Source organism: Heterocephalus glaber, unplaced genomic scaffold (assembly GCF_053883595.1).
Source record: "Heterocephalus glaber isolate CG9 unplaced genomic scaffold, H.glaber_assembly_v1.0 deba00001452, whole genome shotgun sequence".
NCBI classification, from domain to species: domain Eukaryota; kingdom Metazoa; phylum Chordata; class Mammalia; order Rodentia; family Bathyergidae; genus Heterocephalus; species Heterocephalus glaber.
Window position 1 is genome coordinate 21,668,677 of NW_028258302.1, and position 15,833 is coordinate 21,684,509.

General features: G+C 43.4%; 1 protein-coding gene and 1 pseudogene across 8 annotated transcripts in view; one reads left to right on the forward strand and one right to left on the reverse strand.

Moving 5' to 3' along the window:
- The window catches only part of Capzb (capping actin protein of muscle Z-line subunit beta), a 127,300-nt gene that overhangs the window by 11,455 nt on the left and 100,012 nt on the right, over positions 1-15,833 (forward strand). For 4 of the 8 annotated variants that reach the window (XM_021262949.2, XM_087215103.1, XM_021262947.2 and 1 more), the window contains exon 2: positions 15,328-15,402. The exons of the other annotated variants lie outside the window; for them this stretch is intronic. In XM_021262949.2, coding sequence (XP_021118608.1) covers positions 15,328-15,402 — 75 coding nt within the window. The remainder of the gene's footprint in view (positions 1-15,327; positions 15,403-15,833) is intronic. 8 annotated transcript variants of the gene reach the window in all.
- LOC147827274 (small ribosomal subunit protein eS4-like) lies at positions 13,413-14,022 on the reverse strand (annotated as a pseudogene).

Below are 15,833 nucleotides of genomic sequence, written 5' to 3' on the forward strand. Positions count from 1 at the left end.
ATAACAATGTATATAAAGCATTTACTATGGGCTTGTTATATTATCTGTAGAAATTTCACTTGTTGTGCAAATCGGCACTATCAGATTGTGTTTAAAAATCTCAGGACTAAGGCCTACCTAGTGTAAATCTGAAGAGCGGATTAAGGAGAGACTGAGGCTTTGAGATTCAGTGTGTTTGCTCTTGGGCCCCTCTTTACGCCAAGCAGCCTTCTGCACATTGCTGGTGGGTTTATCATGCAGAGGGACCTGGATTGAGCCAGCCTCTGTGTGCTGAACATTACAGACCACCTCATGTTTACCACAGCCTTGTCATGCTCCTGTTTTGCATATGTGGAAGGGGAGGCATGAGAGATTACGAGGTAGCTTGTACAAGGTCACACAGCTAGTAAGGGGCAGAAGTGGCCTTTAAAACCAGTCCCTTCTGATTCCAAAATGCAACCATCATACATACACTCTGGTGACTAGCTCTTGGGTGTCATTCTCAGGTACAGAGGAAGGTGCCTTATGTTGATGATTCTAACAGTGTTCTTTTGTATTTTTTTAGACTTCAGCTAAAAGAGAAGTATTTGGTTGGTGACTTTCCCTGGTTTTGCTTTGTGACTTGGAGTCTACCTTATTGAAATTTTAACTATATATAGTCTTCTATTGACTCTCTTTCAGTTTCATTTTTAATTTTTAATTGACATAAAATTTTTACCTATTTATGGGGTACCATGTGATATTTTGATAATGTATACACTGTAATCAAATCAGAGTAAACATCTATTCAAATTATCATTTCTTGATGGTGAAAACATTCAAAATCCTTTTTTGTCTCTTATGAAATATACGTTATCCGTGGTCACCCTCCTGTACAATAGAATAGCAGAGCTCATTTCTCCTATGTGAGTATATCTTCTTATGCAGTGATCAGCCTTTCCTAGCCCTCCTTCTCCACTGGAGCCCATCTTAAAATGCAGAAGAGTAAGTGTGCAGTAGTTGCAGTTCATCATATAAAAAGGAGCCTCATCTTCCACATCTTAACTTCTTACCTTAGTCAAGGTCTGGAATCACCTTTGAGTTCTCAAGTACAGCCTTTCCTTCCCTTACTTTTCTCTTCTCATTGCCCAGCCAGGAGGGATAATAGCTGTCTATCATTGACCAAGGTGGCATTCAGATTCAGATTCAGGACTAACTTATTCCATGCCTTCCCTGGCTGTGTCAGGCTTGCCAGAAATGAGCACAGATACAAACAGCAGATTACTAGTTCATCTCCAGGGGTTCAAGTTACCCAGAAGCGCTAAAAGAGGCTGTGGATAAAAACACCTGCCCACAAGTGAATGGGATCCCTGGGGCCTCAGTTTGTAGCAGCCTCTATTACTTGAAGAATTTTGCAGAAGGTGATCTTCCTGGGCAATAATAGAACCTGTCGCTGCATTTCCTTAACCCCTTTAATTCATCATTCCTTCTTTTAAATACAGTTGACCCTTGACTTATGAACTCAATTCGTTCACAAGGGCTGGTTGTAACTCAAGTTGGTCAACTGAAGGCTCAGGCTCCTTTACACAGCCTTCAAAGTCTCTCTCCTGTATCCAGGCAGATCTCAGTGTCCTTAGAGAGACATTGGCCCAGGATTTCTCAATTAACCCCACACAGGAAAGGATGTTGTAATGCTCCTTCCAGAACTCTTTAAGGGTTCAGTCTGTATCTGAGACCATCTGGAAGCACAAGTGGCAGGCATTCAGGTCATAACTCAAGACTTTGGCCATAAGTTAAAACTAAAATTTGAGTCCTAACCCAAGTTGTTTGTATGTCAGGCGGGTCATAACTCAAGGGTCCACTGTATCTTCCTCCAGAGACGTTTATTTTGCTAGCTAGAATTCCCCTTTTCCCTAACATAAAGCTGGCTTTCTGGGTGTTTTCTTCTTGTGTTTATGAGCTTTCTGTATTACAGTTGAAGAGCACACAGAAGCATCCTGGGAATTTCCCCCAAGATCCTGCTTTTGTTTTGATTTCACCTTATCGGTTTGGTACATGTTGGTTGTTGAGAAACATTTCTTGTAGTCACAGTGAGAACTGGTTGTCGTGACCCCAAGGAAGGGCCCTCCCACCACGTGATATAACTGGGAGAATGCAGATGTAGACAGTGTTGCAGTGTCTAGTCCTGCATCTTGTATGATGAGCTCAGAGTGCTTCCTGGGGCTTGGATCTTACTTTAGCATCTCTCACAAAAGGAAAAGAATGGCAAAAATGATTTCCAAGCTTCAGATGATGAGCTGTATATTGAAACAATGAATACTGATAGCATTTGTTAGGCCCTCAGAGTTAATAAGCCAAGTGTGTCTGTTACTTGCCCTTTGGGATCTGGGATTTAGGATACATGGATCATCCTGTTTGGCTCCCAAAGTCTCCAAAGTATGGGATCCTATGAATGTAGAACTTTATATAAATTAGAAACTCTATAAATTTAGACTTTATTGCTAATAAGTGGCAAAACCAGAAGTTGAACCCAGCTGCTCTGCCCTTAATCTCTGCTATGTGATGGAATTTTGCTGCTCATATGGGACATGGGGCTTGTCCAAGGACCCACCATAACCACTAGAACAATAGGGATGAGGCCCTGGGTCTGACCCTTTAGAATCTGGATTCTAGGCTTGGGGATGTAGCTCAGTGACATCGTGCCTGTCTGGTAAGTGCAAGGTCCTGAGTTCGACTCCCAGTGCCAAAAAAAAAAAGGAATCTGGATTCTATACTCTTTTTTTTTTTTTTTTTTGGTACTGGGAATCGAACTTGGGACCTTGTGCTTGCGAGGCGGGCAGCAGCACCACTGAGCTCAATCCCTGGCCCATGAATTTTATGCTCTTGAGCCATCTTTTCTGTCGCATAATCTCAGCCCCATTTGTTGTGTGTGTGTTTTTTTTGTTTGTTTGTTTGTTTTTGGTACTGGGGATCAAACTCTGGACCTCGAAGTCGTGAGGCAGGTGTGGTGCCACTGAGCTACATCCCTGGCCCCTGTTTTTTTTGGTACCAGGAATTGAACTCAGGAGCTTGTGCTTTCGAGGCAGGCACCAGAACCACTGATCTAAATCCCCAGCCCTTTGTTTTTTTGCCTTGCTTTGTAGTTGAGGCTGGCCTTTAACTTGTGATCCTCCTCCCTCAGTCTCCCCAGTGCTGGCATTACAGGCATATGCCACTGGCAATTCAGCCCCATTTGAGTCACAATAGAACAGCCACGTTAGCAATTAAATACTTTTGTCCTATCAGTTTAGACCTTGATGATCTTTTGCTACCCAGATGGTAAAGGTTTTTTTGTTTTTTTTGGTACCGGGGATTGAACTTGGGATCTTGTATTTTCAAGGCAGGTGGCGGAACCACTGAGTTAAATCCCCAGCCCTTCAGCCCCATTTGAAAGCTCATCTTTGAACATGTTTCTTCAGCCATAAAGCATGGAAAGACCGCATTTTCCTACCTGGCATTGTGAGAGATCTTCATGGCGGTTGAGTTGACCAGCCCAGAATGCCAATGGGTGAATTAAAGAAGGTTCAGACTCATACTCCAGGTCCCTTCGTCCTATAGTTCCTCATTTGTTACCGAGTACTTAAGTGGCATGAGTTGCACTTAACAAGGTGCTGGAGAAAGTGAGTGTCCAACAATGGGTTGGAACATACATTACATAGAATATCAGGCAACAATAAAAATACGGAATGTAAAGACTGTGTAGTGGTGTGGAAAATGTTTAAGATAGTATTGAGTAAGGCAAAATAGTTTGTATTCTGTGAAATGTTCATGTTAAGAATACCTACCTTGTGGATTGTTGTGAGAATTAAGTGAACAGTTTATAAGGCCCTCACTGTGTTGTTCGTTGTAGTGGATATCCATCTATATTTCCCTCTGCTTTCCTTTTTTTGAGTCCCTTCCTTAGGATAGGTCTTCAGGAGTGAGATTATAGGGCCACTGGGAATGAGCAATTTTCTCTTCACACATTCTTCTTGGTTAGCCTTAGCAGCCTCTGTGTTCCTCCTGACCTCATCCTCTGCCTAGCAAGCTTCACTTCCTCATTTGGGCTCCCTAAAATATCCTCTCCTAAGGGTAGCTGGCTTTGCCCTGTTCAGCTGTCAGAGCTGCTATTAGTTAATTTTTACTTAAAACGCCTTAAAGATGCCTGGTGTGGTAGCATATGCTTGTAGTTCCAGCACTTGGGAGACTGAGGTAGAATTGCTATGAGTTTGAGGCTAGCCTGGGCTATAAAGTGAGTTCAAGGCCAGCCTGAACTGCACAGCAAAAACCTGATTCAAAAAAAAAAAAAAAAAAACAGCCTCAGAACCCACCAGCTGCACCCCATGCTAGGGATCTAACCCAAGGCCTCTTGCATCCTAGGTGAGCGCACTGTACCACTGAGCTATACCCCAGCCCTGGTCACAGTTTTGTTATTATGTGATTAATACATAGCCTATTTTATGTGTTTTTCTGTGTAAGCCTGCGTTAAACATGTTCCTGCCATCTTAAACCACCAGTGGTACATGCGTGACTGTCTGCGGGCAGCAAGATGTATGAATTACAGCCCCATCGTGAATGTGTTAATACATAGTTGATGAGTTAATATTGAACTCCTGGGCAGCAGCACTTTAGCTCACACCTGAACAAAGCTTATCTAACACATGTATTTTTTTTTTTCCACACAAGGCACAGCCTTCTTGAGCTTAGGATCACTAGACAGCACTTCAGCACATCCCTAGGGACTGTTTTAAACAGAAAATGAACAAAAAGCACAAAAATGTGAAAAATATGCACTAAATACACGGTGAATAGGACACTTGTTTACAGTACAAGAGCTGTAGCGAGTGTCGCCTTGTACCTCCCTAGTGGGGAACATGCATTGAGCGTGACCCAAGTTCTTGCGTCTCTGTACGTACCTGTAAATGACTGAATGGCACCATGTCTTCGGCTTCTGCATTCACAGGTCCAACCAACTCCAGATTGAAAGATCTGAGACAAAAATTGTGGTTGTACCGAACACATACAAACTGGTTTTGGCCATTATTTTCTAAATAGTACAGTATAGTAGCTTTTTGTTTATCTTTTACATTGTATTGGTTATTGTAAGTAGTCAGAATGATTTAAAGCCCACAGGAGGATGTGCATGGGTTACATGCATGTACCACCCCAAGATTATGTAAAGCACTTGGTATCTGTGGGTTTGGTATCCATGGGAGGGTGGGCTGGAGGGTGGCAGGGTGGGTGGTTCTGGAACAAATCCTCCTTGAATAATGAGGTGTGACTGTATTGGTTTTAGGCTTTCAATAAATTTTATCAAGTAGGTGAATTTGGAAATACAGAATTCTGCACATAACATATTAAGTGCCCAAAAGTCTAGTCCATGTACTTCTCATAAGGTAAAAGTAGTTACAATGATGATGCTTTAAAAATAAGATTAAATAGGATCCTTCCACACATTTTGTTTGGTATTGGGTGGGGGTATAATCCTGGCCAGCATTTGATACCTCTCTAGTAAACCAGAGAATGTTTCTCAGAGGATGTTTGGGAATCACTTTCTCTGTGCCATAAAGCAGGCTCCTGCCTCTGGGATGGGGCATCCTCCAGCGTGGTCATGAGGACCCTGGTACCCCTGGTGATTTTAGAGAAGGGCACCATTCTTGGTGAGGGGCTTCAGGGGTGTGGCTGGGGGCACCAGAGAGTCCTGATGCCCTGCAGCCTTTCCAAGCACCCTCAGATCCCAGCATCTGATGCGGGTGTGGAAGCAGATGTGGAGAAGCTTAATGAGGTGTTACATGAACCTGAATTGTGCTTTAAACCAAACCAGCACTGGTAATTTGGGCTCTTGTGAACTACGAGGCATTGAAAGGGGGACTTCTGGCCTCTGTGAATGGGAGTTTAAGGAAGCATGCAGCACAATAGAAAGGATCTAATTGTGGCATCTGAATCACTGAGGCAAAGAAATGGATAAATCATTTACAGCTGGCTCAGATACTGGTATTAGAAGGGAAGGAGGGCATCTTGACAGCAGTCTTGGGTTGGGAGGGAGTTGGGGCATGTGAGACCCAGGCCATTGCTCCCCCTGACCTGGCTGATGTATGTGTTTGGACTTTTGTACCTTTGGGCGCAAAGACTGTTGGCTTAGATTGGATAACCCTGGGAGGAGGAGGAGGGGTGTGGCACATATGGATGCTGGGTTCTCACTCCCCTAGATAAGAGTGGAGTCATCTTAGGGGCTAGGGTGGCACTCCACCCCTCTGTTGGTGCTCTTCTCCCTTCTCTTTTATTTTTCCTTTTATTACTTCTTGCTTTAGCCTGTTGCTGGAATGAGCCCAGACTGGTGTAGGACTTGTTTTCCTACTTGGCCATCTGCCGGCACGATGTTTGCCGGATTTGTATGCTCGCTTTATTATTATTTAGTTAATATTTTTCTTTAAATTGGCTTGAGCCTAACACTACAATCTACTTTAACCTCTTCCTAAGCAGAAACATCTGCAAAATCGCACATTGATGTGCCAGTTACATTTTTATATGCATTAAAAATAAGTAATGATTCAACTTCATTTATCCATATCCCTCAGAAACGTCTCTCAAACTCCAGTGATCTGTCTGCATAGCACACCCTGGAAATGCTGCTGGGGTAGAGAGAGCGCTGCACCAGGAGCCTGGAGCCCTTATGTGCTGTGTGATACTGAATTACCTCCCTCCTGTCTTTTCTGCATATTGGGCAGATGAACACTGGATCCCTCCAGGTTCAAAATTGCACGATGCTGTTCCATGGCACCTCTATTTGGTGGCACCTTCAGGTTTACCTAGTCCCTCTGATAACGCTGAGGTTGTTAGGGAGGCCAGAACTCTGACTAGGACATGTAATGTGTTTGTTTGAGAAGTAAGAGATTTAAAAATAAAGCAGCTCAGGAACATTTTGTCTTTACACGTACTTCTTGTTTTTATTTGGGTTTCAGTTCTCACCGCTTATTAGCCAGCAGCTTGGTTGAGTACAGAGAAGCAAGGGCTTTGGAGCCAGGCAAGATCTCGAACCCCTGTATCTCATTGGATCCTCCCTATGTGGAGTGGAAGGCCCTCCTGCTGGGATGTTATACTATGGAGGTGGCTGAGAACACAGAGCTACTTACATGTCTGATGTGGGCTCCTGTCCCACCAGCCTGAGTGGGTGTAATGACTAGTGTGGCAACAGAGTTGCCCCTGCACATAGATGTAAAGCAAGCATAGCTCTACTTTTAGCTGTGTATCCGTGAGCTTAACTCTGTGGGTTTGGTTCCTCAACTGATTGAGGTCAACTAAAGATAAAGCAGGTAAAATGCCTGTCACTATACCTAGCATGTAGTTAGGACACCACATGTGTTGTTGGTTTTATTATCAATAATGAGAGAACATACCACATGGGTTCTCTAATATGAGAATCCCAAAATATAAATAATTCAAAGAGCAAAATAAAAGAGATGGTAGGAAACAGGTAGATTCTGTGGAGATGGGAAGGGGATTAGGAAAGAAGGGAGAGGAGAGGGTAGGATAGGGAATGATGAAGATGTGATATGTATAGTATAGGCCAGTTCCCCAAGATGAATGTGATTATTGTATATCACAGATATACTAATAAAACATTTTTAAAAAGAGCAGGTCCAATGAGTAGCTACACACCATATCCCAAGCACTACTGCTCATGGTAGCTGCTCTTGTTGTCTCACATAGAAAACGCTAGAAACATTAGAAGTGTTCCTGCTCGGACCCCAGAGGAAAGTGATTAAGATGCACACGCCCCTGGTTCCTGCCCTCGAGGCTCAGTCCCTGGGTCAAGGGGATGAGTTCTGACAGGACTTCTTACTTCCTGAGCTGTTAAAGGTGATGAGGATGAGGCTGCGATGAGGCTGCGATGAGGCTGCGCTGCACCTAGATGGGGTCATGAGAGTATTTTGGCATCAGAATTCAATTTTCAAGGAAATAAGCTTGTTTACCAACTTCTAAGAAATCACATCGGTTACAAACCACAGGTGCTTTGGAGAAGTGAGAGATGCAATTCTCTGTGGTACTTCAGTGGTAGGGAGGCCCAATAAGTGGGGGGCTGACCTGTGTTGATGTGTTTAGCTTGCAGCACATGTTACGGGCTGTCAGAGAACACATTTTTTTCAAAGTCATATTTCCTTTAATCCCCGTTGCCTTCTCAACCCAGCAGCCTCCCAGTATGCACTGTTGGGAAATTTCTGAGGGAGATTGAACTTGACAAGAATATGCAGTTTTGCACTAAAAAGGAAGTCCAGTGAGGTCTCATCCTTCTTGTAGTGCTAGCTAAGGACAGTAGGATGTAGGAAACTAAATCTCCTGTTTAAGAACAGAAATCACAAAGTGCTTAGTGATGCTGTCTGTGTTTCACAGCTGTGCTGCCCTCTGGAACTTTCCATTACGGCAGATATGTTCTGGATCTTTGCCGTCTGGTTGCCACATGCAGCTCTTGAGCTCCTGAAATGTGGCTGGTGTGATGGAGGAACTGAATATTCAGTGTTACTTGGCTATAATTGAAGTAAACTTAAATAGCCACATCTTGCTAGTGGCTTCTGTATTGAACAGAGTGGATCCAAATGAAAAGTTAACCCATTGAGGAATTTTCTTTAAAAAATTATTCTAGATAGGAGTCAGAGAGAGTACCATTAAACTGGACCTGTAATCGTTTTTAAGAGACTGGGTCTTGCTATGTTGCCCATGGTGGTGTCAAACTCCTAGGCTCAAGAAATCCTCCTGCTTCGGCCTCACTTAGTGGCTGGGCATACACTACTATGCCTGACCTTAAACTTTTTAATTATTTTTAAGTAGGTTAAGTGAAGATTGTTGCCAATATAGTATTATTTGTCCCATATACTTACAGGGTGTGTACTGTTTATAAGTCACTGTGATAAGTGTTTTTTTAGCATACTTTCTCTCCTCAGGTCTCAGTTTCCCCATCTATAATGAGGACATTGGACTAGATGGGCTTTTAAAAGTTCCTTTTGCAGTCATTTTTGTGATTCTGTCTTTAATGGAGTAATCATAGCACAGTAGTTATTTATTGACTCCCTTGTGTGCTCAGATGCAGTATTCAAGACACTAAGTTCATTAGCCCACTTAAATGTAATAATTTAGTCTTCATTCATTCCAGTGAGTTAGGAGCTATTATCCTAATTTTATAAATGACAAAATTGAGGCCCAACAAGGTTAAGTAACATGCATTTTGCCAGTTGGCTGTAGAGTTTGTATTCCCACTCAGGCTGCCTTGTTCCAAGCTCATCTTCAGTGAAGTCTTTGTACAATGGCTACTTAAAAATAGATTTTAAGCTGCCCATGGTGGCATACATCTGTATTTCCTAGCATTGAAAAAGCTGAGGCAGGAGCATTGTGAATTTTAGACCAGCTTGGGCTGCATAGAGAGTTTAAGGCCAGCCTGAGCTACATAGTGAGACCCTGTTTCAAGCCCCCCCCCCCCCCAAAGATTGTTTCTGTAAATATTTAAAACTCTTGGTAGTGTGTACAGAGGCTGGGTCATCTGGCAAGCTCAGGCCTCTGTGCACTCGGGAAGCAGCTGCTTCCAGGAAGTACACACTACCAATGCCTTTTGGGTGCTGTGTTCAGCTCTGGCTGGAGGAGGCTCAGCTTTTGCCCAGAGCTCCAGGGAATGGTGGTGGGCTGGGGGAGAGAGGAGACAAACCTTGGTCCCAAAGTGTTCTTTTTTCTCTGTGTGCCCCAAAGCAGTGGAGACTCATATTAAGGCCCAAGGGTTTGGAGCCTGAAAGGTGACTGCTACCTGATTACCAGCTGGGTGACTTTGTGCAAGTCACATGACATCTCTGTGAGGATTCAGTCTCATATCTGCCCCCAATTCCTGAGACTTGTCCTCTGCTCAGCCCCAGGAGAGAATAAGAGAAAGTGCTGCTATCTTGAAACTTGTGTGTCCTATGCTTGAAATGGTCCCCAATGTCAGTAACCTATCTCATGGGCTTGTTTTGAAGAGAGAATGAGATCCTGGGCCAGTGTAGCTCCTAGTGCCTCCAGCCATGACTGGGCTGGTTTCTAAAGGCCAATAAAGCAACTCAAATAATACATTGTACAAATTCAGAACACTGGACACGTGTAGGTTGGTGAGTCATTAGCTAGGGTCCTTGGCTGCTGGCAGATGGCTGTTGTCGCTGTTCAGAAAGAGCAGGACTGTCACCTAAGAAGGGCAGCTGATGTGGATGAAGCCCAGCACAGCACCCAGTCCCTGTTGGTAGTCAGGAAGTGGTGTTTCTCCCAACCTCTTTTTCCTTTATTGGATGAAAAATTCTGCCATTTGGGAACGATGAAGTGTAGGACTCAGAAGGTGAGCAAGAATATCTTAATCTGACTACAACAATAATACTCTTTTTAAACAATATGGAAATGTGTTACTTGGAAAGTAAACCCCTCCATCCATAATTGTACTCCTAGGGATGTTGCTAAGTGTTTGCTAGACATGTTTGCCTAGATATTTTCTGTGCATGTGCTAATATTATTAAAAGATTCCACCCATACAGATGTTGATTCTACCTGCTCTTTATAGAGTGTGCCTTCCTATCCTAATCCCTTTTTTGGGGCACCAAGAATCAAGGTACTTCAGTAAATACAAATAGCCTTGTCCCCAGGCCAGAAAAAGAAAGTTCGCATCCTTTAAGATGCTGGCCTGGAAAGATGGGACTTGAAGATGAGGGGCAGCTGAAGTGAAAAGGTCCAGTGAGGATAGAGGATCCCCCCCCCCCCCCCCGCCAGGCACCTCACCCTGCTATAGACAGTCTCCAATGCGACTTTGCACACTGCTCTCCTGACCCAAGGAAGGGATTCCGCCCTTGAGATGTAAAGCATATTAGAGGTGCCTCCTCCACCTTTAGCTAGTGGAGCCTGTCTTTCAAAACTGAGCTTCGATATTGTGTGGTGAAACTGACTTGGATTGGCCATTCTCTTTTTTTCCTGTCAGCTGTTTCAAATCCTCTGAAAGGATGTCTCTTCTTTGTATTACAAAATTCTGAGGATTACTATTAAACCACTTGTGTGCCCTATATGTATCCAAATTCTTTATATCAAAGGGGGTGGTGGTATACAATAAGAACAAGTGCTTTGAAAGCCTAAGTTATTAAAACTTAATGTAATTATAAAAATATAGGTTGAACCACGTGAAATTGCCACTTTTATAGCCCCAAATGGTTGACCGTTGGCAGTTTCAAATGGTTCAACTTGACAAAGCTGCTTTATGGAAAGTTTGGATTATGAAAGAGAAAAATCACCTGTAGCAGTTTCATTTTTAATAGCTCTTCTCATTTCTTGTATGCATGTGCGTTTTTATTAGTTAGAGCCATAGGCTATATATAATTGCTTATCTTCTTTTTTTAAAATTAATGTGATATGGGGCCGGGGATTTAGCTCAGTGGTTTCTCCACCTGCTGCACAAGTGCAAGGACCCGAGTTCGATTCCCAGTACCAAAAAAAAAAAAATTAATGTGATCTGATCTTTTTTCCACCTTATTAGGAAGTCTTTATAACCATCATTTCTTTTTATTTATTTTTTTGGTACCGGGGATCAAACTCGGGTCCTTGCGCTTGCGCAGCAGGCGGCAAAACCACTGAGCTAAATCCCCAGCCCCTATAACCATCATTTCTTAATGGCTGCTTAGTAACCCTTAAATACATCAGTAGTTTCTGTGATGTTTGACTTTAAGGTTGCTTCCAATTTCTTGCATTATAAACAATTTTATAGTAACTGTGGTCTTCTGTGTAGTTTTTCTGCATTTGGATTCTTTCCTAGGATAGATTAACAGGAATAATATTATGTCAAAGAATGAACACTGTCCAGACTCTTGACAAATACTGCCAAACTGATTTCCCGAAGTGTTATTCCAATATATAATGCCACTAGCAATATGAGAATGAGTTTATTTCTTCTTTGTCAAAATTGAGTGTTTTTCCTCCCTTAATTTCTAGCTCAACAGGCAGTAATAGAATCTAATTTTTCATTGGTATTATCTTTAGGTTGAATATTTTTATCCATATGTTTGCTAGTTGTACTTGGTCATTTCCTCCTCACCTTTGAGCAGTGTGTGCATGTGTGTGTGTACGCACGCGTGCTTTTACCAAGTTAGAGAATTGTCAGTAGTGCTTTAAGAACAGAGCTCCCTAAATGCACACGGTAGATTACACAGTGCCTTCTGAGTGCCATTATTTGGGGAATTAGCGGTGCCTAATTAGTGCAGATCAAGGCTGGAATCAAGCACCCTGGGCCTTGTCTGCGGTCCCTGGAGCCCCCTGTGATTTCTGTGCCATCTTCCACTCTCAACTGTTATGTAAATCCAGTTGAATTTGATCACATTACAGTATGGTTGAGAGCCTAATTAGCTGGAAACCTCAGGAAATTAAAAAATTAAAGAGTTCATTAATCCCAGTGCCCCTCCCTCTGTGAATGGCTCTAATTCCCCTTTGATTTGCTTGACTTCCCTGCTGTGTTTTAGTTCCAACAGGATGGGGGTAGAATGACAGTGTTTCTGCTGGAACTTCCTGCCTTCCTGGGGTTAAACATATCGGTCCCTGGTTGATTTCTAAGCACAGTCTGGAATGCTCACCTCCATCTCCCAGATGAAAGTCCTGGAGAGGGTCCTGTTTGAGTAACTGAAGGCCCTTGTTTGTGCCCCCATCATCTCCTCCCTACCTGGAGAAACAGGGGTGACAGTGCAGCAGCACCTCTTAGTGAAGTTGTGTTTTCCTTTGCCAATTATGACGTTAGTGGCTCCATGCTGGGTTGTAGGTTGCTGTGATCTGAGCAGCTCTTGCCACAGGTTGCTCTGTTCCCCTTTCCCAAGTAGAGCACATAGGCAGACCAAGTGAGACAGTCCCAGGATGTCTGTGGCAGGCTAGTCTGATACTAAGATTCAAGGGAGCCTTGCACAGGGAAGGATGCTGCTGCGTTTTGTCCAAGTCAATTGATTTATGGACTGAGGATATCTACACTGAAGAAACCCAAGGCTGGGAACTTGAGGCCAGTGTTAGAAAGATACTCCTTTCTGTATGTGAGCTCTATATGTAACCAGAGATAGTACATCTTGTGGGTTTTGGGTTTTTTTTTTTGTTTTTTGTTTGGTACCAGGGATTGAACTCGGGTCCTTGCGCTTGCGCAGCAGGCGGCGAAACCACTGAGCTAAATCCCTGGCCCAGTTTTGGGTTTTTTAAAACAAGTTTCCAACAGAATACCTGATCTTACCTTAGATTTGTACCAGACCCTCTTCTGTGAGGTTTTATAAACATTTAGAATGGTTTTGTTTTGTTTTTCAGGATCATGCTGTCTTATCCTTAATTAGACCTCTCCAACGTGTCACCTATAGACCATTTCACCCACTGCTTTGTTGGGCTGCCACACTCCTGACCCCTCTCTTCAGCAGTGGCAGGCAGATTCATAGGGAAAAAGAAATCCATGGTTTGTTGCCTTTGCCAGTAGCAAAAATGTTGGGGAGCCAGGTACTAAAATTGTTGCCATTATCTTCTTTCATAAGAGCTACATCAAAAGAGCCATCTCTATTGGTGATCATACCAGTTCTTCCCAGGTTGGCAGCTCTGATGACCATATACTGGGTACCAGTGTCAAACTTGATGAAATCAATAATTTTGCTAGTCTCTAAATCAATTTGGATGGTATCATTACTGTGATAAGAGGATCGGGGTAGCAAATGGCATGAGCATTTCCATTGGGATTCCTTTTGTGTCCACAGGCTCTTTCTTTGTACAACTTGTACCTGTCCTTCTCGGATCTAATACCCTTGGTATCACAGATCAGACGGAAATTCTCTCTGACTTTGTCCATGCTGATGACATCCATAGAACCAGCAGGGAAGATTATATCAGTTCACACTTGACTATCAGTCTTAATGAAGTGCTGCATGCAAATCTTCATCTCCTTTAAGAGCATTCTTAAGTCTTTTCCTTTGGGAAATGATAAGAGGACATTCTCTCAGTTTGTGGGGCCTGAACACCTGTTGATTTTTCCAGCATGCATTGCTTTGGAGCTGTTGCCCGTATCAGATGCTTCTTGGGACCACAAGCTATGGCTGCACCAGGCACAGAAGAGTACAGAGACTATTTTTAAAATTTATTTTACTTCTCAAAGCTCTTTCTTTTCTCTTTACCTTGCTCTATTTTTGATAACCACAAATTATTGATTACCTTTAAAATTAAGAGCCTTGCATATTAAACCCAATAAAGTGCAGGAAATTGTTTTTTAAATTTTTTCCGCATAAATATCTTGCTCTGAGATTATGACTTCTTCATAACATGGAAAGTCTGGTGGCCTCTGTGTGCTGTGGCAGTATCCTTGGACCTGTAAGTCTGTCAGCCCTTCTGGAAGGATGGAAGGCGAGCACCCTGTGAACATCTCTGCTGGTCTTTCCATAGCTCTCCATGACTTTCTTTGAGCAGGATTGCAAATTCAAAGGGCCACAAAGGCTAGTAGATAACATGAGTAGTACATTTGCCAGACCAGGAGATGGAAGATGTGTCAGGGCTGTGACAGTCAAGAAGCATTTGTTGTGGGTGTCCTACCTGTCATAACTGCCAGTATGTGACAGGATAAACTAAACCATGTGTGTCGAGGAGAGATGGTTCCAGCCATAACAAGGTGCATGGTGATCAATGAGGAAAGGCTTGTATGGCCCATCAGTGGGCACACAGAAGTCCTCTCAGATTCTTATATTTTAGAGAATAAAGTTTAATTTTATGGGTTAAGAAATAAAAGTGGAAACAGACTGTCATCATGGTTTGTGGTGATATGAGTCCTTGGAGATTCCAGGTGCCTTGATGTTAGCAGTTGCTGGTGCTGAATGCTTTAGGCAGAAATCTCCCCAAGTAACGCACACTCAGGACAGTCTGGCGTTCATCCCTTCCCCTTCCCCTTCTCTTTCCCTTCTCTTCTCTTCTCTTCTCTTCTCTTTTGTGTTGAGGATGGAACCCAGAGACTCCTGCATGCTAAGCATACACTATCACAGAACTACACCCTCAGCACCTCATATTTCTTAGATGTAAATATGTTTACTCTTGACCCAAGTACCCTTGCCCATTCACCAGACAGGAGGTGTTAATTGTGTCTGCCTGCCTCTGGGCCAGCTCTGGGCTTGACCTGTGCACCTCTCCTCTGCCGTGCTGTCTGCAATTGGTCTGTGAGCTCCAAGCTCCAGAGACCGGGCCACTTCCCTTCCCAGCTGCTTGATCTGCAGTTTAGCTTCCTCTTTGCAGGACGGATATCCTGTGAATTGAGGTTTAACTCACCCGCCCAGCCCTCCCGCTTCCTTTACCAGGGGTTTTATCTTTCCTTTGTAGTTCCTGCTGATGTCTGCAGATTTTCACCAGTGTTCATGCAGCCTGGGCCATTTTAAACATCATCTTCTAGAAGAGGTACAGTAATTTCCTCAGATGCTTCAGCCTCTGAGCTCTACTACTTGAATGAGTACTTCTGTGTAGTTTGGAAAATCTTGTGACAGTAGAGTACCAAAATGAAGCTTTTGGCATTGTGGTATGGAATGCAAGTCAGTCTGGATTCCTGCCCACAGCAGTGAGGCTTAGAGCAGGTCCCCTCACATCGCAGGGCCTTGGTTTGTACAGTTGTCAGTTGGGACATCCTATGTGTCTTACAGGGTTGTTGTGAGGACTGAGTGTGTGTTAACTAGTAGCACTCAGGCACTCAGATGGTGGTAGTATTCAGCAAGCAAGTATGTACAACTTTGCTACTAGGAGCAGAAGGAAGTCCCTCCAAATGTCATTTGCTGGACTTTCTCTGGAAAAAGGTTTTATGGGTTGAAGTAGGAAACCGGGAAGGACAGACTTGG